Genomic DNA, 21,930 nt, shown 5'->3' with positions numbered 1-21,930 from the left:
TTCGTGGTGACATGAGGGCCATCAGTGACATTTGAGAGCGTTTTTATTTCCTCAAGGAAGATTCTTGGCACGACCCGGGTTGCATTTCTTTCAGAGTTCTCCATCCTTGGTCGTACAATGTTATTAATTTACATTAAGGAAAGCTGTTAAAATAAATGGTTATTTTAAAAGGCTCTGTCTCACTTGGCTGTTCTTCCTTATTCAATTACAAAATTAGTTTGGAAATATGAGTCTTGAATATGAGAACACTCATGTAGGAGTTTACTGAGTTCAGGGATGTCCTCTCTCAGTTTGCTGCAGCCTGCATTTTACTCTGAATCCTGAAGCTTGAAAAAGGTGGCTTACATTTGATTCAGTGAGAAAGGCTGTTGTTGTAGGTTAGTGTAAAATTCCATTGGTAGAAATTAAATCCTATCTCAGATATAAAAGTGACCTGCTTCTCCAGTGCTTCCTCAGAGGCTATTTTGGTGTGTGTGTGGGATGAATTTGGTGCATGGGATAATAATATTTGACACCTGTCTGGCCCTACTCTGAACAGAAACTGTCCTAAGTGCTTTAAATGTAACTAATCTGCAAGTAAGTCCTCTTTTTAATCGTTCCCATTTTATAGATGGGGAAATTGAGTCACAGAAAGGTAATAGAAAGGTATCCAAGGCCACACAGCTAGTCAGTGGCTTGGTTTTGGCTGCCTGGATGCTGTGGACTCTGGCTTGGAACCACTGTATGAACATCCCTAATCAAAAGTAAATTGTGTTTTCTGTCTTTGTATTTTTTTCTCCTTCATCTTAAACCAAGTTTCAGATATTTGATTCTCAAGTTGGCAGTCACTTTGGTCCTAATAAAGCTTATTTTTTTATTGCTCTGATTTTCAAAGAAGCTTTTCTTATTTAACATTTTTGAATGATGAAAATAAAAGAAGCCAGCTTTTCAACCAGATTAGACATGTTGACGAGAGTGCTAGACATATTAACCAATCGCACTAAGTTTCAAAAGAAAAATACTAGAAGTTCCAATGGAGTGTGGTTGCCATAAAACCTGGTGTACAGTACTCCGTCTCACATATTGTTTATGTTGTAGGAATTATAGCCTTTAAAAATTTAAATACGTCGAAACCAGCCTTTTAAGTGAGTTAACATCTCTTTTCAAAAAAAGCATTATTGATTTTTGCTGTACTATAAAAGCACTAACAGAATATTCTAGAAAATCTGGAAAGTATAATGTAGTATAAGCAAAAAATGAATAATTTATACAACTTGCCCGCTGTAGGTAAATCATTCATGTTAGCATTCAAATAGATTTTCCTTCCCTACTTCAGGCATAACACTCACTGCCACAACAATCACTTCTCATCTTCTGGGAGCCAAGTATTCTAGCCCAATGGCAAAAACAGCCCTTGCCTCTCCCTGTGGAGCTTATGTCCTTGATGGAGAGGCAGACGGGGACTGGATGAACAGGTGACATAAGGTCAGGGAAAAGTGCCTCAGAGGAATGGAGGCAGGGAAAGAGAAGAGAGCCATGGAGTCTGATTTTTTGGAGAGGACAGACCCAGAAAAGGCTGAGTGATGGGAACAAGGGAGCCTGTGACTATCTGGCCAAGGATATTAAGGCAGGGAGAACAGCCAGGGCAAAGGTCCTGTGGTGGAAGCAAAGTGGGCATATCCAGGGACCAGCAAGGAAGCCAGTGTGATAGGTGTGTAGGGCTCAAAGGGAGTACAAGGAAATGACAGGGGAGGAGTCGCAGAGGTGTGCAGACAGTAGAGGTGAGCGTTTTGAATTTCACAGGAGGGTTTGGAGCCAAAGCACGATATCATCAGACTTTGGGATGGTTGGCCTGGTGAGCATAGACCGTGTGGGACAAGGCGACCAGGGGGACGTGGTAAGAAAAATGGTCAGATTCCATGTGTATTTAAAATAGAGCCAATGGAATGTGGAGAGGAATCGGCTCCGAGATTCGGTAGGAGAAAAAGAGAAGAATCCACTACGATGACAGCTTGGTCTCCATTATGAGTGGAGTCCCACTGTCTCCTCCTCCGTTGAAGTCCTAACCCCAGCGCCTCCCAGCCTGCCTGTGTTTGGAAATGGGGTCCTTGTAGGTGTGATTAGTAAGGATGAGGCTGTGTGTGTGTGTGTGTGTGTGTGTGTGTGTGTGTGTGTGGTGTGCTAATCCAGGAAGACTCATGTCCTTGTGAAGCTGGGCTCTAAGTCCCAGGCACAGGCAGAGGGAGGTCACGTGAAGACAGGAGTAAAGCATCCAGCGAGGACGCCTCCCGACAGAGCCTCCGAGGGGGAAATGGAACAGACTCGCTTGCGTGTGCGGAAGGAACCAGAGACCCCTGGGTTTCAGACTTCTTGCCTCCACAACTGTGAGCCGAAGCATTTCTGCTGTTTAAGCCACTCACCGTGTGGCTGTGTGACCGCAGCCCCTGCCCATGAATACACCCTCGTGCCATTAGGGAGATGCTAGGAGGGAGCAGGCCTTGAGGTTTGGGGTGGGAGAGGTTTCCCGAGTTTCAGAACATGTTAGACACCCACATGGAGATTCAGTGAGGCAGCTGGACCTGGAAATCTGGACTTCAGAGAAGAGGACAAGGCCAGACATCTAAATTTGAGCACAGTCTTTTTTTTTTTTTTTCCCCTTGATACTGGGGATGGAACCCAGGGGTACTTAACCACTGAGCAACACCCCCAGTCCTTTTTATTATTATTATTTTTTAAATTTTGAGACAGGGTCTTGATAAGTTGCTTAAGGCTTTGCTGTGTTACTGAGGCTGGCCTCAAACTTGTAATCCTCCTACCTCAGCCTCCTGAGTTGCTGGGATTACAGGCATGTGCCACATGCCTGGCTTGGGCACAGTCTTGATGGAAATCAAAGCCATGGCATTGAACGAGATCATCTCGCAAGGTGTCCACAGAGCAAGCCAGACTGGGAAGTCTCAGTGTTTAGAGGCGGGGACGAGAGAGAAGAGCCAGAAGAGACTGAAACAGCTGGAAGTATGGTAGGAAAGAGGAGGGTAGGTGCAACCTCAGCAGCCAAGGAGGAAGTGAGGAAGGAGAGACGGACAGACCCACTGGGCCAGGAGAGGACTAGAACCCTCGCTGGATCTGCCAGTCTCAGGGCCCCTGACGACTCTGACGATGTCCGAGTCAGTGGAAAGGTGGGTGGCCAAGGCTGATTGGAGTGAGTTCAAGAGGAAGTAGGAAACTTTTTTTTTCTTTGCATCATAAACATTGTTTCATGTCATCGAAAGTCTCTTTAAGCATTGCTTTTACAGACTATCACACTCTGTGATTTTTATCTCTTCTCTATTTTATGGGCAGGGCGATTCTAACTTTTACCTCTACTTTACTTGTAATACTGCAGTGGACATATTTGGACATAAAATTCCCTGCGTGAGGAATGATAAGACACACGGGATGTTTGTTTTTAGGGCTTAATCCTAAAAGATGGGCCCACTGTTTTTGAGAACATCTGTGCCAGTGAGATTGTCTCACTGCACACTTTCTTCTACATATTACCCCCAATTGACCAGAACATTCTGAATGGTGATGGTAGACGTTAGGGGCAGAATTATTTGCCCCCAAATCCATGTTGGGGGTCCATGTTCGTCCATTTTGGGGTTGCTGTAACAGAAAGCTGAGGCCGAGTAATGTATAAAGAAAAGAGGTTTATTTGGCTCATGGTTTCGAAGACTGAAAGTCTAAGATTGGGTGGCCCCATTTGTTTGGTCTCTGGCAAAAGGCCTCATGGTGCAGGTATGACAGGGACAGAGAGCAGGGAGGAGCTCTTGCGGGAACTGAGGAAGGTTCTAGAGAACTTCCCTTCTAGGGTGATGCCCCCCCCCCATGACTTCATGACCTCCTTCCAGGCTCCACCCCTAAAAGGTTCTGCTGAGTCTCAGTGTCACCCTGAGGACCAGGCTTCCCACATGTGAACCTTTGGGAGACACACTCCAACCGTGTTTAAATCACAGCAAAGTCCTCGTCCCCAGGACCTCAGAATGTGACTGTGTTTGGAACAGGGTCTTTAGAGAGGTAGTTAAGTTAATGTGAGTTCACTGGGGTGGCCTTGGTTTAATATGACCGGGGACTTTGTAAGAAGAAATTTGGACAAAGACAGACACAGAGGAAAGACTGAGGGAAGACAGGGAGAAGATGGCCACCTACAAGCTAAGGAGTGAGGTCTCCGAAGAGACCAAGCCTGCCGGCAGCTTGACCTTGGATGTCTAGCTTCAAGAATTGTAAAACACTGACTCTCGTTATTGAGTCACTCTGTCCTTGGTACTTTGTCATGGCAGCCCTGGCAAACCAATATGGTGGGCATCAATGTGGGTTTCCATTTTACAGAATAGTGTTCTGGTGGTCACGCTAAACCACACTATACCAGATTATTAGACACATTTCCCCCATAAATTTAAATCTCATTTATATAATGTTTAGAGGCGTCCAAAACTAATTTATACTTACACATATTTGTAAGAATATTATTCTGCTCCCCACCCTGATCTCTTATGAGACATAAATCTTTAATCATTTTGTGGCAGGATTTTTTTGCTCCTGGGGATAAACCCACAGCCTTGTTCATGCTAAGCAAGTGCTCTACCCCTGAGCTACATCCCCAGCCCTTTAAAAATTAAAAAGATTTTTTTTTTTTTTTTGCAACAGGATCTTCTTTTTTTTTTTTTAAGTTCTAATCAGTTATACATGACAGTAGGAAACTCTTCAATTCATTGTACACAAATGGAGCAGAATTTTTTTTGCTTCTCTGGTTGTATATGAAGTAGAGTCATATCATTCATGCTATCATACATGTACCCAGGGTAATGAAGTCCATCTCATTCTACCATCTTACCCCTCCCCCCACTTCCTTTGCCTCATCCAAAGTTCCTTCGTATGGATTAGCATCCACTTATCAGAGAAAACATTTGGCCCCTGCTTTTTTGGGATTCACTTATTTCACTTAGCATGATGTTTTCCAACTCCATCCATTTATCTGCAAATTCCATATTTTTATTCTCTTTTAATACTGAGTAATATTCCATTGTGTGTATGGACCACAGTTTCTTTATCCATTTATCTATTGAAAGGCATCTAGGCTGGTTCCACAGTTTAGCAATTGTGAATTGTGCTGCTGTAAACATTGAAGTGGCTGTGTCACCACAGTATGCTGTAGTCCTTTGGGTATAGGCTGAGTCAAATGGTGGTTCTGTTCCAAGTTTTCTAAGGAATCTTCATACTGCTTTGCAGATTGGTGCTACAGGTTCTTAACTAAGTTATATAGACTGGCCTCCAGTGGGTGATCCTCCTGCCCCAGCCTCCTCGGTAGCTGGGGTTATAGGTGTGTGCCACCACCGCTGGATACTTTTGCAGTTTTTAACCACTAACTTTTGGCCTCATGTTCTGAGGCCAGGTCTATATGTTATTTCTCTTGTCTCTCGGGTCTCTTTGTTAAGTTCAGAGTCTTAGGTCTTCTCTAATGCCCTAAGCCCTGCTGCAACTCATTACACACTGTGCTCTTTCAGAAAGCCTCCTCATAGTTGTGGTCACTTCTTGCTTGGTCCTCTAGGCTGGGCTGTGAGCTTCATAGGACAGAGAGGATGTTTTCCTGTCTCCAGTTCTACCCCCAGGGCAAAGTGTTTTGTTGAATGGCTGACTAAGGCGCAAACTTGGCAGCTTGCCCAAGGGCACAGAGCTGGGGGTCGGGGAGTGAGGTTGGCCTCAGACTCAGACCTGTGCTCCCCAGAGCCCAGCGCCATCTCACCCCTGCCTGCTCCTACAGATGCGCTTGGGCAGGTTGGTGGATGGTTACAGTTTTAGATTTTCTGTCTTCAACTAGGTAGTAGCTCCTCAAGGAAGCAAACCATTTCTAATGATTCTTTGTATCCTTTTTGATCTCTTGAATATAGTAATTAACAAATATTGGTTGATTGTCCACTTAGGGCCCCTCATTTCTCCTTCTAAACCTTCCTTATTGCAACATGTTTTTTTGCCCTATAACATTTTCCCCCCTATAACTTTATTTTTTTTTTTTTTTGCCTTCTCTATTGGACTCTGATCTTTAGATCAAGAAATTTGCCTCCATCTTTTTATCCTCAGTTCTTGGCATAATGCTAGTATTTAAGTAGAGCCTCAATGTGTGCATAATGAATGAAGATAAAGTAGATGGTACTAAAGCAAATTTAAAGATGAATTATTTGGGAATATATTCTCTTCCTTCCAATGAGCTATAAGGATATCAGATCTAACAATACTGTCCTTGTGATAATAGTTTAGCCTGTAAAATCTAAGATTTGCCAAACACTTGTATTCCCCATCCACCCGTGTACTTACTAACGTGCATACATGAAGTACAATTATACTGCTGTTAGTGTTAAAATCAAAACAGATGAGTTCATCTTAGTTAAGTTTAATTGTGCGAAGAATGATTTGCAAATCAGACAGTCCTCAGAATCAGCACAACTTCTAAGAACTGTCTGCAACACAGGCAGGCAGCCTTTGTGGACAGAAAGCAGAAGTGAGGTACAGAGACAGCTTAATTAGTCCAGCTTGGCATTTTGCCTCATTTGAATCAGCTGCCTGTGATTGAAGCCCAGCTCCTGTCATTGACTGAGACTCAGCTCTTGGCTCCAAGAGTGTCCTCCAAAATTAGGCTTTTAGTTAAGTTTGTGTACAGGGTGAGTATCCCTTAACCCAAAATATCTACGACCAAAAATGTTTTGGATTTTGGAATTTTTCAGATTTTGGAATGTTTGCATATACATAATGATAACATCCTGGGAACTGAATACAAGTCTAAACGTAAAATTCATTTATGTTTCATATATGCCTTGTACACATCCCAGAAGAAATTTAATATAATATCTTTAGTGCATAAAAGTTTGTAATTTTAATTTTGAATGGGTATAAAACACCATATTTTGCTCCACCTGTGTGGTTCTTTTGAAATTTTTTTGTTGGTATGCTGCTGTGGATGCCTGGACCTGTATATGTGCATAATTGTTTCCTTTTTGATTACTGGGATCCATTTCTGGAAATTAGGCTACTGAAATATTAGGAGCATATGGTTAAAATGCTTTCTAAAAGGCTTGTATCATTTTACTTCTACCCTGGTGGCAATTTGTATTAATATTTTTTACATGTTTTTTAAAAAAATCAAGTAGTCATAAGGTATCTTCTTGTTTTTAGGTTGTATTTCTTTGGATGACTTCATGAATATGGACATTAGTCTACATATTTATTTACTAATTGCATTTTTCTTTATTTTAACTGTCTTTTTAGTCCTTTTTTTCTTTTTTGATTTTGGTCTTACTTTGTTAAAGGCAACTTTATTAATTTTCTTCTATAGAATAGCATTTTCTGAAATATTTTTTTTTTCTGGTTTATTTTTCCCTTCTTACTTTTGCTATTTTTAAAATTAAATATTCAATGTTTATATAGTCTTAACTGTAGATCTTTAACTTTGTTTTCTTTTTTTTTTCATTAACTTTCTGTGACTTAAAAAAAAAAAAAAGAGAGAGAGAGAAACTTTGTAAAAGGGCCAGAAACAGAATCCAGAAAAATTGCTGGTTGTTTTTCATTACATGACATGATTTAATTATGTTATATTCTGTGAGTGATTTTACAGTTATTGATGGCATCTTGTTTGGCCCCAGCTGACCGCCTACTTTAAATTAAATCACATGGTAATACTCCTGCTGAGCTCAGGCTTAGAGAACCTCAGCCTTCCAGAACACAGATCTTGGAGAATTAGGCAGATGGGGGCTGAGCACTTGACATAAAGGCCTTAAACTCCTGCATAGAGCCACAAGCTTCTGCACAGGACCTTTGTGATGTGTATTCTGTGTAATTCATGCTGTGCTCAGCCATTTGCTTGGTGAAATCATTACTGTAGATTAGAAAAGCAAAAGGTCTAGGAAAAAGTGGTAGAAAGTCTGATTTAGAGGAAAAAGAGAACCATGACAGTAAACACCCCCATACACCCCCATACCCCTAAAGTATTTCAAATGGATTTTCATAATGATCAAAACCCCATAAAGGTTATCCAGCGCATTGGCACTTGATGGGCATAGTTGGCCTATCTAGAAAATTCACAAATGTGGAATTCTTCCTTATTCCGGGAGAAAAAACTACCAAAATATCACAATGCCTTTTCCATCCAGTCTTCTGGAATAATGAACAATTTGTTTTTCTCCATGGGGGTTTTGGAGGAAGCTGACCAGAGACAGCTACAGCATAAGTACGACGTTTATTTAGGTTTGCTACAAGAAGCGGACAGTAGATGCAATTGTGTGACCTCATGCTCTGTCTCCTGTGATCTGATATCACTCTCTTGTTATTGAGTAACTTCAAAGGGCAGCTGGGCATTGCTGTGAAGACCTGCACAGCAGAGCCCTTTCTCACCTGCTGTCTCTGATCATGGAAGACACAGCTCGACTCACATTTCGCCCCAGGACACATGTGGTAGACATGCTGCAACTTGTTTGGAGAGAAAGGCAAAGGGCAGAGAGTCACTCTGTTTGCGCTGTGTGGGCTGGGACAAGTTTTAAATATAACCGAGGGTTACGTTTTTAGAATTAAAAGCATGGAGGCTGAGCTTTAGGGCATGGGTTGCTTCCTAAAAATACAGTCACTGAACTTTTAAACAACTTTCAGATCAACTTGTCAAACTGGAGTAGATTCAAATGGGGAAGAAATCTGAGATTGTTTACATTTGGGGCAAAAAATAGAGAATCAACTCATTTTTTTTTTTTTTTGGTACCAGTGATTGAACCCAGGAGTGCTTAACCACTGAGCCATATCCTCAGTCACCCCCCTTTTTTATTTATGTATGACAGCAGAATGCATTCGAATTCTTATTACATATATAGGGCACAGTTTTTCATGTCTCTGGTTGTATACATAGTATACTCACACCAATTTGTGTCTTCATGCCTGTACTTTGGATAATAATGATCACCACATTACACCATCATTAATCACCCCATATCCCTTTTCTTCCCCTCCAACCCCTCTGCCTTATCTAGAGTTTGTCTATTCCTCCGATGCTCTCTCTCCCTATCCCACTATGAATCAGCCTCCTTATATCAAAGAAAACATTTGGCATTTGTTTTTTTTTGGGATTGGCTAACTTCACTTAGTATTATCTTCTATAACTCCAACCACTTACCTGCAAATGCCATGATTTTATTCTCTTTTATTGCTGAGTAATATTCCATTGTGTATATATGCCACATTTTTATTTTTGCATTCATCTACTGAAGGGCATCTAGGTTGGTTCCACAGTTTAGCTATTTTGAATTGTGCTGCTATATATTTTATTAGAGACAGGATCTCACTGAGTTGCTTAGGGTCTTGCTAAATTGCTGAGGCTGGGTTTTAACGCACATGATCCTTCTGCCTCAGCCTCCCTACTAACTGGTATTATAGGTGTGGGCCATTGCACCCAGCTGAGAATACATTCAATTTTGACTGTTTCAAATGATGAAAGAATGTTTTCTTATGGCTAGCTTGGTAGATCGGAATAGAACAGGATTTTGTTGCCAAATCTGCAGGGTCTTCATGTCAGTGTTTTTCTGCAAGCCCCGTGGGTACATCTTCTTGGTGTCACTTTCTACCACTTTCGGCTGACCCCATTGCATTATCACACCTTCACCCTGTGATGAGGAACACGGTTTAACTCTTCTCCATTTCCAATTTGCTTTTTATTTGATTACTTAAAAAAAAGAATTCTTTTTTTATTTTGAGAAGTCGAAAAGTACAAGAGATACAATAGTAGCCATCCGTGTATCTATGGCCCATAGTTAATGCATGTCTTCTTCTTATCATATTTGCTACCTATTTTTTTTTAAAGAAACAAATATGCTCATACAGTGTCATCTTTTCTTTGCATCATTCTGTTTCCTTCCTAGAGGTGATTACTGACATAAACTTGGCGGCTTCAGTACATATTTTTTATACTTTTGTTGATTTCATATGTATTTGTAAAAACACATGGTATTGTTTTTAAATTGGTGAGGGCAGTTACTGTAGTATAGAGAAGAGTATTATAAAGTAGCATCCTATAATTTTCTATCCTCAGCCAGCATTTTTGTCAAGATCTCTCCATGTTGCTTGGTACAGACTTGGATCATGATTTTAACTACTGTGTGAACACACGACGGTTTGTTCTTATTTTCACTGACTGGTGCCCATATTTGTCATTATATCCAGGTGAATATTCCTGTGTCTGTCTTCTTGAGCACATGCCGGCCTCAAATTGAAATTGACATTTTCACATGATGACTACTAGATTCTGCCACATTGCTTTTTGCAGAGGTGGATAGAGTAGTATATAAATGTTCCCATTTCCCTACATCTTTGCTAACACTTGATGGAAACAGACTTTTTAGTCAGTCCCTTGTGTGGAGCATGGGAGGAAGGGAGGAACTTTAGATAGGGCAAAGGGAAGAGAGGGCAAGAGAGGGGCATGGGGGCAGGAAAGATGTTGGCATGAGATGGACATTATTACCCTAAGTACATGGATGAAGACATCAATGGTGTGACTCTACTTGTGTACAATGAGAGACATGAAAAATGGTGCTCTCTATGTGTACTAGGAGTTGAAATGAAGTTAAATCGTTTTAACTTCATAATAGATCTTAATATTTGGCAGGGCAGATTTTCCTCATGATCTTTTTTTTTTTTTTTGGCATTGTTTTGATCATTCTTAGCCTGTCAGTGTGCCATTATAAATTTTAGGATTGGCTTGTTAATTTTTCTGAGAAAGTCATTAAGATTTTAATTGGAATTCAAATTTTTAGAAAGATTTGGAGATATTTGTGTCAGAATTAAATCTTATAATCCACATACACTATACCTTGGTATTTATTCAGATTTTTTTTGTGCTTAAATGCTTTGTAATTTCTTTCGAAAGTCTTGAATAGCTTTTGTTAGATTTATGTTAGATATCTATAATTAGTGTTGCCCTTGGGAATTGTGTCTTTCCCCCCCACTATATACATTTAATTGCATATTCATTGTTACAGGAATAATATTAATTTTTCTAGGCTAATCCAGTAATCCAGTATGGGAACCTTGCTGACCTTTTTTTTTTTTTTTTTTTTTTTTTTTAAATCAGCTATAATTGTTTGTAGGCTTTTTTGGTAAATATGTAGAAAATTAGGAGAATTACACCTAAGGATACATTTGTTTTTTTCCTTTCTAGCACTTAGGCCTTTTATTTTCCTTGTTGTGTACTGTTGCCTGGGACCTACAATGCCACATGGACTATTAGAGGTTATTATGAGTATTTAGATTTGTTTTCAACTTTGACAGGGATTCTTCTACACACTTTATAATATTTGCTATCGTAATATTTGCTGTGGGTTTTTTTGTGGGGTTTGCTGTAGATACTGTTTATCAGGAAGGCCCTTTGTATTCATAGTTGGCTAATAGTTCTTATTTGTTATCATGCATAAGTGATGAATTTTATTGGAAGCTCTTTCTGCATTCCTTGAGTTGAATTCTCATCTGCTTTTTTAACATGGGGAATTACACTGATATATCTGCTTAGATTAGAGACATGTTTGTATTTCTGGGATGAATTCTGCTTGCTTTTCTGTTAAATACTGATATATCCAATTTACTAATATTTTACGTGGATATTTTGCACCTGTATTTGTAATTTTAATTTTGTGTGTTCATTCTCTTTCTGGGCACTGTTCTTGTCTGATTTTGAAGGAATACTATGCTTTGGAAAGGTGGTTACTTCTGGGCCCTCTCCTACATGTCATGACCCCAGCTGCTCAGAACTGGGCCTGTGCCCTGGAGTAGCTCTGGGAATTTGCAGCTCCCAGGTCCTGGGTGGTGGTTGCCGGACCTCACCCAGTGCCTCTGCAGCTTCGCATCAGGCAGAGACTCATGGAGATGCTTTGCAGGTGTTGGGCTGCCTCTGCCTCTGCGTGCAGGTCCCTTCTCCCCAGTACTCAGCCCTGCAATTCTAGCTGCTTAGCCTCCTGAAGCAGGTCTCTGTCTCCTCGGCTGGGCAAAGCCATTGCGCTCCACCCGGGTCTGTGGTCCACAGAGTGCTCTTCTACATCTCATGGATTCCTTTCTCTTGGGAATCAGTCTTGGGCTGCCAGATGTCCAGCGTTACAAACAGATGTTTTCTATCTTCCATCCAGCCTTCTTGCTGTGTATGACAAGAAGACTTGTTTGCAACTGTTATTCCATCATGACTAGCATAAAAAATGATCTTTTTAAATGTAAAACTATAATTTTGCCATTGCTTTGTGTTTGGAAGGGAGGAGGACAGTGAGAGGGTTAATTCTCTGTGGTTTCTTGAGCAGAAGTCCTGGCCTAGGATTGTCCTCTGAATTAATTGTTGGGTGTCCCCCTCCTTTTCTTTTTCATGTCCACAAACAGTATTTCTCAGAAGCTCTCTCTTTTTTTCTGTTTCACTGAACTTCTCAGGCTAGCTCCCTCAAGGTGCTTCTGTATTGGAGGTTTAGTAACCTGTCACGGCTCCTACAAGTTAGTTATGATGTTCTTTTCTCTTTGTCTGTAACCAGTTTGTTCCCCCTTCCGAGTTCTTCTGGAACACATTGGAAATGGGCTTCTGAAACTGTTTCTATAATAAGTAACTGTCATATACTGTTAAATTTCACTACAGACCTTGTGTGTTTTTAGTGTATATCTGAATATTAATTTTGTTGGAAAAACATCTGCTTTGGATTGGAGAGTGTTCAAGTGAGTACCATGCAAACCAAGTTTGGAGGTGTAGACATTATTATATAATGAAATAAAAGTCATCGACTACCATTCCCTTGGCCGTGCCTTGAAATCCCAGCATCACTTGGAATTAGTCAATAATGAATCTCAGAATCCTATCCTAGGTACAGAACGTTCTGCCATTTAATTGACCTCACACTTGACCATCTAGTTGGTAAATAAGAGATAACTGTAAAAAAAAAGATTAATAACATGCCACAGCACATGTGAATGTGAAATGGATGATAAAAGTGGGACAGGAGCTCAGATGGTGCCAAGATCCTGGTAGGGGTGGGCAGGCATTTGGGAAAAACAGAGAAGAAAAGCACTTGGGGACTGGAATCGAGGGGCAATGTATTCCTGAACAGGGCACCCTGTCTGCAGAGACAAGGAGGCGAGAATTCTAGAGAACCTGGGCTCTTATGCAGGGGTGAACCAATAGAAGTGAGGGTGGAAAGGGGTTTTGAGTCCAGATGTATAGGACTTTGAAATTATCCCATGGTTAGTAAAAATGAATTATAAGTTTCTGAGGAAAAAAAAAACATGATTCAAAGAGCATTTTAGGAAGACCTGTCAGCAGGTTTGGGGTAGGATTTGTTCCCTAACTACTGCTTCTCAGACTTGGCTGAAGGTTGCAAAAATCTGGGAGTTTAAAAAGTGTCTGGGACCCTCCCCCAGAGACTCTGATTTAATTAATCTGGAGTTAGGCCTGGGTTTGGGGAGTTTTTTAAAATGCCCCAGATGATGCTAACAGGCAGCATGAGCCTGGGCAGTGTGTGCCCAGCCTCACCATAAGACCTTGATGTAGCCCCAGCTGATTGTGCCTAAACACAGCTGACCAGGTATATGCAGAATCAACTGGTAGGGAAAAACTCCATTTAAAAAGTACTTCTGCGACATCATTTATAATATTCTTTATAGTTCAACACCTCGGTTATAATATAACAGTTTTCTTGTAAATACCTACAAATTTTTGCATTGGCCACAAAGTAGATGTGACTTTTGAAAGGGACTCATAGAGATCCTGGGAATTTGATCTGAATTTGAATTTGAGGAAGTATTCCCTCTTTTACATTAAAAATAAAAGGGTCTGACAAAACACACACATTTATCATAGCCAAGAATGTAATAAAATAAGAGCAAGTCTAGTGTGAAAACACTAAACGCGCAATTATAAAAATATAAGTCCTCAAAACTGCTGGAGGAAGATCATCAGTTTCCAAATGTTGTATGCCAGTGGTTCTCAAACTGGAGGGTGCGTCTGAGTCACCTGGAGGGGACTCACAGACTGCTGGGCTCCAGGTTCAGATTTAGATGGCCCTGGGGCAGTCCAGGACTGTGTATTTCCAAAGTGTTCCTAATGTGCTGGTGGTAGTGGTGGTCTGGGCACTGACTTTGAGAACCACCCGTCTTTCTGCCCTGTAAGTAGCACTAAGGCCTGGGGGGCAAAGATTGCAGGAAAAATGGTGTGATTGGAGGACATGAGTTTTGCGCTCTCGTCAGATAAGGGGCTTGTCTTGGCACTTATGGCTTCTGTCACCTGTGCCCCAGTTCAAGCCAAACCCTATTCATCTGCATGCTCCAGGGGCATCCTGCCTGAGTCTGGGTGGCATAGGTGGAAGAGAAAATTCTCTTCTCATACTTCTTCAGAAATTTCCTGCAGAAGGGTGGCATAGCCATTCCGTTATACAGCATGTTCTTTTTCTTCAGTAGCAAATAGTGAATTTTGGGTATTTTTTCCCCCTTTTTATTACTGTCCTCCCTGTCCCATTACCACAGGCAGAATTTGAAAAATTAAAAAAAAAAACAAAAGAATCCCCTTTACATTTCTAATCCATTTACATCCTTCTAAAGACACATGTCCTTGGCACATTGAGTGGCACGCTGGATGATTTTAGTCCTTGGCCTCCACCTACCTAGGTGCCAGCCTCTGCAGGCAGCTCTGTGCAGATTTCCTGGTAGATTAGTAGACATTTGCAGTACACCTTGGGAGGGAGGAGAAGCGGAAATCATTCTCAGATGTTAAACTGAAACGTGTTTCTAATTGAAAGCATGAAGGGAATGCATACAGGGAATGCCTGAGGGGTGATCTCTGGCAGAAGCACAGTGTGGAAAGGGTGGCCCCATCCTTGCTCCTGGCCGCTTCTGTTTGCTTGGGTGGAGTTCCTTCCCACTGGTGTGACATTCGGTAAATAATCATGGCTGAGCAGGGACCCCAGCATAGTATCTCAGATCCTGCAGCAGAGTTTGCTTGGTCAGTTAAGAAAAGCATCTTGAATTCTGGAAATACATAGCTTTTGAATTTGAATTTGAATTCTGGAAGTCTAATATGGGGACCATTTTAGAACAAGCAGCTGCTGTCCTTGTGATGCCCCCAAACACACACAGGTGCAGGGGGCAAGGTTAATCGACTTACTCCAAGGTCACCTAGAGAGCTCGCTACAGTTAAAATGTTGTTTCTGAATCCTTCCTAACATGTTGAAAATTTGTCACACTGGTCTTCTGACACCCAAGGGCCATTTCTTATTGTTTCTTATAACTAATTGGAAACATACTGTAGTAAGATGGGAGAAGTGTCTTCTCTTTTATAGAGAATTTCAGGGTTAAGTTTTGGTGATTTGGCTTTTGATAACTGAGTCTCCTGTGGTTCACATCCCTTACATATTTTGTAATTGTTTTGTGGACTGTATCTGGTGTTGAATTCTCTGAGAGATTTTGTAGTGTGACTTTAGGACTAAGTGCTTAAGTCAGAGGTGGACTGATAGGAGAGGGTAGTATAATACATGTATTTGAACAAACAGAGAAGGGGCCTGAAGGGATTATGCCCAGAGAACTGTGGCGTTACCTAATAAAACTTAAGTCAGCAACATTTAAGCTCCAAGGGATCTTGCCTATGATCAAATCCACTAACCTTGCCTATGACACATGGCCCTGCTAACTTTATAACTGCTTGGCCAAAAGTCTGGTGATTCAAAGCTCAGGCATCTTAGCAAACAGGAGATGAAGAAGTTGTTTCTTTTTGGCTGCCTTTTGTTATAAAATTAGGGATGGTGTACAGTCCACTGGATTATTATGTAAACTAGTGGGTACCTAGAGGGTGAGTCTCCATCTTTCTGCTTTTTGTTTTCTCATATGTCAAAAGAGTGGGTTGAAAAATTTAAAATTATCTCTCTAAGCTCTGATGGCCTGTGCAAGTCTGTTGGAGAACACTATTGGGGGTTGGAATTTTTTTTTTTTTTTAGTCTAGGCAAAAGAATTTAAACTTAGAAATTTAAGAACAAATTTAAACTTAAACCACAGAACACGATTTAATAATAGCAGAATATCTTCTAAAGATTTTCTTGTGTTTTCTGATGTGTTTCTGGGAGGCTGTTGTAGTAAGATGATTAACAGAATGGCTTTGCGGTCTGCTCACTTGGGTTTGAGTCCCAGCTCTTGTATTTACTAACAATCCTGTGATCTTTGGCAAAATACTGAACCTTCATGTCTGTTTCTTCATTTGTAAAATGGGCAATAGATATCTTCTAAAATCAGCTTCTGGGGAATCAAATTTGTTGGTATATGTTTGACTGGTGCTGGGTACCCAGGCCGCCATTAATAGATAATAGCTGTCTTCATCTTCATCATCATTGTCACCATTATCATCATCATCATCAGTGCTTAAGGTTAGCTCTATTTTATGGAAGAGCATCGGGATGCTACTGTTAATCCTTGAGGAGAATTAGTGAAGTCTACTGTAAATTAGTGAAGTCAAAGCTGTGTTTCCTATTATCTTTTCGCAGCGAGCTGTGTTCCGCCATGCCAGAATGGAGGGATGTGTCTCCGGCCTCAACTCTGTGTGTGTAAACCGGGGACCAAGGGCAAAGCCTGTGAGACGACAGTTGCCCAGGACACTTCGTCACCAGTCTTTGGAGGGCAGAATCCTGGGGTTGCCTCCTCTTGGGTTCCTCCTGAGCAAGCAGTAAAGCACACTGCATCTAAGAAGGCAGACCTTCTACCAAGAGTCAGTCCTGTGGCCCAGATGACCTTGACCCTCAAGCCAAAGCCTTCAGTAGGAGTCTCCCAGCAGATGCATTCTCAGTGAGTGTTTTATTTTTGCCTCTGGATGAGGGACACCTTAATCACTCTCCTTTTCCTGCAGTTTGCAGTGATCACTTGGATAATAGTGTCTTTCTTTCCTTTCCTCAAGACTCTTAAAAATATTTGATATGTGTATTTTTAACTTTCGCAGGGCAAATTTACTGTAAGTATGAACCATAGCAATAACTAGGATAACCAATGCTGGAAGAGAATAATAAGTAAGCCCGACTATGGCAGAGTTGTGAGTTTGAAATTCTTTTTTTAAGGGGAGAGGGTTGTGCTGTAATGTTTTGAAGTAATAATTTGAGCAAGACAAACTATGATTATTTTTTAAAATAATGGGAAAGGTAGGAACGCAGCTTTGTACAGAGAATGTATTCAAATGAATGTGAGTCCTTGGAAGGAAATAATTCCTTAACCTCAGTAGCAGGTTCAGTGTATCTTCTTTTAACACCGTGCTTACCTCCCAGTTGCCATGCAGGGCAGGTCCATTTTTGGTGAATGAGCTTGCTTTCTATTTATGGAACGTGGTTTTTTTCCCTTAGGGTTAGGGAGTAAGCACTGTGCTGATTCAGATGAGAACTCTGGGGAGGAAAGATCATCCCCGTCCTTTTGTGAGCAGCATGAGAAGCAGCCCTTCGGACGCGTGGGGTCCTTACACAAATCGTCTCCTCCTGATGGGCTGCTCCACGTGGATAATAAGATGCAGATTTTACTGCAACTATCACTTGTCGTTTGTCTAGGAATGTAAAATACAGGAAGTCCCCTTCTTAAAAATGGACCGACCTAGCAGTTCATGTGTAAATCACTTGCTTGGAATTTCAAATGCTCTTCCCCACGTAGAGACAATTTCCACAGGGTGTTTAGTATTCAGTGAGCCCACAGAGGTTATTTAATCTGATGCTATAGATGAAATTATCCTAATTGATACTTCCCCTTTGAACTGGCCACCTACTGTTCCTGCTCAGTGGGGTCCTTAGAACTTTTTCCTTTCTCCTTTTATTCATCCGGTGGTTCTCTCTCTCTCTTTTTTTTTTTCTGTTGTTTTCTCCATTTTTGTCTCATTTCTTCTTTTCTCATAGTACTACTTCTGTTCTACTGTAATAAATGAATTTGGGGGCTAGATGGGAGTCTAACCGCTTTGCTGGCATTTCAGTTGGAAAACTCATCCTGGAGCTCTTAAGAGAAGAAATGGTAGGTCTAACTAAAACTTAGTAAGAACATTCTATATGAGAGGGACTGTTTTAAATACCCCACATGTATCACTAATTTGCAGTTTACAATGACCCTGTAAGGTAGGTACTGTTATTAACCCTACTTTACAGATGAGAAAACTGAAGTTCAGAGTGGGTAAGTGGTTTGTTTCAGATCACATAGGTAATTGATAAGTGACAGTGTTAGGATTTGAAGATAGGTAGTTTGTCCCAGCACATAGGCCCTATTGGAGAGAGTTGGCAAATATTTTCTGCAAATAACTAGATAGCAAATATTTCCAGATTTGTGGGACACATGGTTTCTGTTGGAGCTACCCAGTTCTGCCATTGTAGCAGAAAAGCAGCCTAGACAATGCTAGAGAAGGACATTGTGTATGGTGTTCCAAAAAAAACTTCACTTATGGTCAGTGAAATTCGAATTTCATATAAATTTCACATCATGGAATATTATTCTTCTTTTGATGTTTTTCTTAATCATGTAAAAACCATTCTTAGGGGCCATACAAAAACAAGCTGAGGGCTGGATTTGGCCCATGAACTGCAGCTGCTCACCCTTTCTTTAAAGGATAATAGTGCTTTTTTTGGTGCCAGATTATGAATATAACTGTGTGTCCTTGGAATGATATAAAGCTTTGATTATATCATAGCCAGACATCTCCCTTCCAGCATTGTTCTGATCTTAAAAACAAAGAACAATTCTATGTTGAACTATGCTTTGGCGATCAAGAGAGTCAGATTACTGTGCATTGCAAGTATTTTTTCTACCATTATTACTTACATAAACTGTGAAGTAATTTATAGCAACATTGTCAATCTCGAGTATCACCATCTACTCTTTGAATCTGCCCCTCTACAATGTGTGTGTGTATATATGTATATATATGTGCAATGTATACATATGTACATGCACAGTGAGTGTGTGTGTGTGTGTGTGTGTACATATATATGGATTTTTGTTAGTAAGAACCATTTCTTAGATAAAAGAACAACATTTCTTCTCTTCCTCCTCTTGCTTTTCTTTCTTTTCCTCCTTCTTCTTCTTGCTCTTCTTCCTCCTTTTCTCTTCCTCTTCTTTCTCCTCCTCCCTCTTCTCCTTCTTCTTGTTCTAGCAACGTTGTAGTTTAGACAAGAATGCTGTGGGTCAAAGAGGCCAAGGTTTCAGCTCTGACTCGGCTTTGGTAAAATAAAAGTCATTAGGTAGTTTCCTCCGGAGACTTCGTCTGCTGAATCAAGATGCTTTTAATGGTACTGGATTGTAGGCATGAGTACATGGGTGTGCCTGCTGTGTGCTCTTGGGTAAGAAGAGATGCCTAAGCTGCTATCAATTCTGATTTACTTGATATGCTTTTATAGATTGCAGGTCTTTATTTGGTCCCTGCAGGGAGGATTAAATCCTATTCTTAAGGAGATTTTGAAATAAGTGATCTATAACCTTAGAGGAGCACAAAGGAATTGACACTGTTGGCCCATTGATCAAATTAGGTAATGACACAATCATTTCAAATTGTATTTAATCAAACTGCCAGGGAGTCTATGGGATAGGTCCATTTTGGCCACTTTGTCTTCTAATTAAAAAACATTGCCTATTTTAGGGTTTTTCAAGGTGTTGTTTATTTTAACAAGGGGGAAATTGATTAGGCCTCTTTAAAATAAAGTTGCTTATAGTGCCAGAATGTCAATGCTCACATTCATCCCGTGGCATGTGAAGTGCTTTGGTCTTGACCATTGGTTCAGCAAGTTTTTGTCACGTATTTCCCTGTAGAGTAGGTGCTGTTTCTGGCCCCGGGACCACTGAGCAGCCAGACCCAGTGCCTGCTTTCCTGAAGAGCACAGTCTGCAGAGGGCCAGACCACTGACAAGTGGTGTCATTAAATTCACTTCTGGTGTGTTATGTGCTGTGGCAGTGGAGGCCAGGGAGTGCTGGGTGGGTGTCAGGTGAAGAGGGGCAGTGGCTTAAGACAGACTGTGAGGAATGGCGCTGAGGACAAGTGGCGTTTAAGGAAGAGCCTGAAGGAGGGAGGGCAGGAATCATGCATAAGAAGGCTGGAGAAGAGGCCTGGAGGCTTGAGTGTGCCTGGCCTGTGGGAGAGGCGGCTTAGGCTGGTGAAACTGGATTGTTAGAATAACACATTTTAGGTAGGTGGATATTAGATGGATTGGTTTAACCTTTGGCTGATTTGGTTGTAGGTGCTCGACTTAAAACAGAATACTAGCAAAGTTCTGTGGGGACTCAAAGGAAGAAGTGGCTGTTTCTGGATTTTGGAGTGTTTGGGAAGTGGAGGTTCAGGGAGAGCCCTCTGGAGAAGGTGGTTTGTGAGCTTGAAAAGTCAGTTAATTCAGACACAGAACTGAGCAGTGCATTTCTGGAGGAGGCAGGGATGTGAGATCAGAGCACGGGCTGTGTTAATTGTCTCCTGTATAACAGATCAGCTCGAAGCTTAGCAGGCAGCATTTACTGATTGACAGTCTGTGTGTCAGGAATCCAGGAGGCACATGGTTGGGAGCCCTGGCTCAGAGTCTCTCTTGAGGTTGCAAGTCCAGAAATCAGCAGGGCAGCTGTCTTCTAGAGCTCTGCTGAGCTGGGGATCCACTACGGCATGGCTCACACCCTTGGTTTTCAGAAGGAGGCCTCATCTCCAAGACTGGCTATTGGAATGAAGCTTCCCCTTCTCTCTGTGTGGACCTTTCCGAATGGCTGTTCGAGTGTCTTTATGACTTGGCTGCTGGTCCCTCCCCAAGTCAGTGATCCCAGCCTAGGAGCGCCAGGGGAAAGCCACAGTGACTATAGTTTGTGGTCCTGTTGAAGGCACACCCTCACTGCCACAATATTCTGCTCATTAGAAATGAATCACACATTCAGAAGGACTAGCATGTCAGGGAGAAATATTAAGAAATCTGTGAACATATGTACATTTAGGATATGATTCAATTGGAGCTTGATATAAATGAAGACTAGTGGTCATATAGGCATGAAAGATTGGTTGAAAACCAGGGTAATGATAAAGATTTCAACAAAGCAATGACCAAAAAAAAAAAAAAAAAAAAAAAAAGAGAGAGAGAGATACAAAATAGAAAATAAAAGCAATGGAGGAAGAACTTATAGTTTTTAAAAAAATGCTTAAGAAACTCATTAACCGATCCCAATAGTTTTGTGCAAATGCTAAAGTTGGTTAGAAACTTGATGGTCTGAGCGAATGATGGTTGGTTTTGGCGGGTTGTGGTGATTGCACTGTGGTTGTTTGGAAGGAGGGATATTTACAGATGAAAGTGTGTGATGTCTGAGATTTAATTCACAATAGTGCAGTGGGTTGAGGTACAGGGTAACTGGATCATCTGTGAGGTGATCATTACTGAAGCTGGATAAGGAGGTTTCTTACAAAACACTCCCTTTTTATATTTTTGAAATTTTCTGTAATAAAGACTAATAAAAGGAAGTTTGAAGTAAAAGAATCCTGTAATTTTACTTGGGCTTTGGAAGATTAGTCTCATTGTGGTATCTAAAATGGTCTTAGAAGATGGCTCTGAATCAGTTACAGTAGAGGTAATAATGCAGAGGATGGAAATGACCTTGAGTTAGAGTCATGAAAAACCTTGGCACCTAGTTGAACTTGGAAAGCAAAAGAGAAAGAATCAGATAAGGACCTGGCTTGCGACTATGAGAGAAAGGGAGGACGTGGAGGCCTTTACATTTTACTGGTTTTTGAGGATTGCTCAGTAAGATCATGAATCTCCAGGGTCTTTGAAGGTATTTGGTACTTGATGAATGGCGTGGTCTTTGACAGAGTCTTATTTTAGAGTAGTTGGTCATCCTCTGTACCCAACTAGGGACTAAAGCAGCTAGGTATCAGCAGTACAAAGCTGGTTACTTGGTCAGGTACGGGTTTGGAAGGAC

At 41.1% G+C, this 21,930-nt stretch overlaps 1 protein-coding gene across 5 annotated transcripts in view; it reads left to right on the top strand.

Moving 5' to 3' along the window:
* Positions 1-21,930, top strand: part of Ltbp1 (latent transforming growth factor beta binding protein 1) — a 386,831-nt gene that overhangs the window by 32,859 nt on the left and 332,042 nt on the right. For all 5 annotated transcript variants that reach the window (XM_078029401.1, XM_078029398.1, XM_078029399.1 and 2 more), the window contains exon 3: positions 16,527-16,824. In XM_078029401.1, the coding sequence (XP_077885527.1) occupies positions 16,527-16,824 (298 nt within the window). The remainder of the gene's footprint in view (positions 1-16,526; positions 16,825-21,930) is intronic.

This window comes from Ictidomys tridecemlineatus, chromosome 12, assembly GCF_052094955.1.
Source record: "Ictidomys tridecemlineatus isolate mIctTri1 chromosome 12, mIctTri1.hap1, whole genome shotgun sequence".
NCBI lineage: Eukaryota > Metazoa > Chordata > Mammalia > Rodentia > Sciuridae > Ictidomys > Ictidomys tridecemlineatus.
Note: the sequence above shows the minus strand (reverse complement) of the source record. Positions and strands in the feature narration are given on the sequence as shown.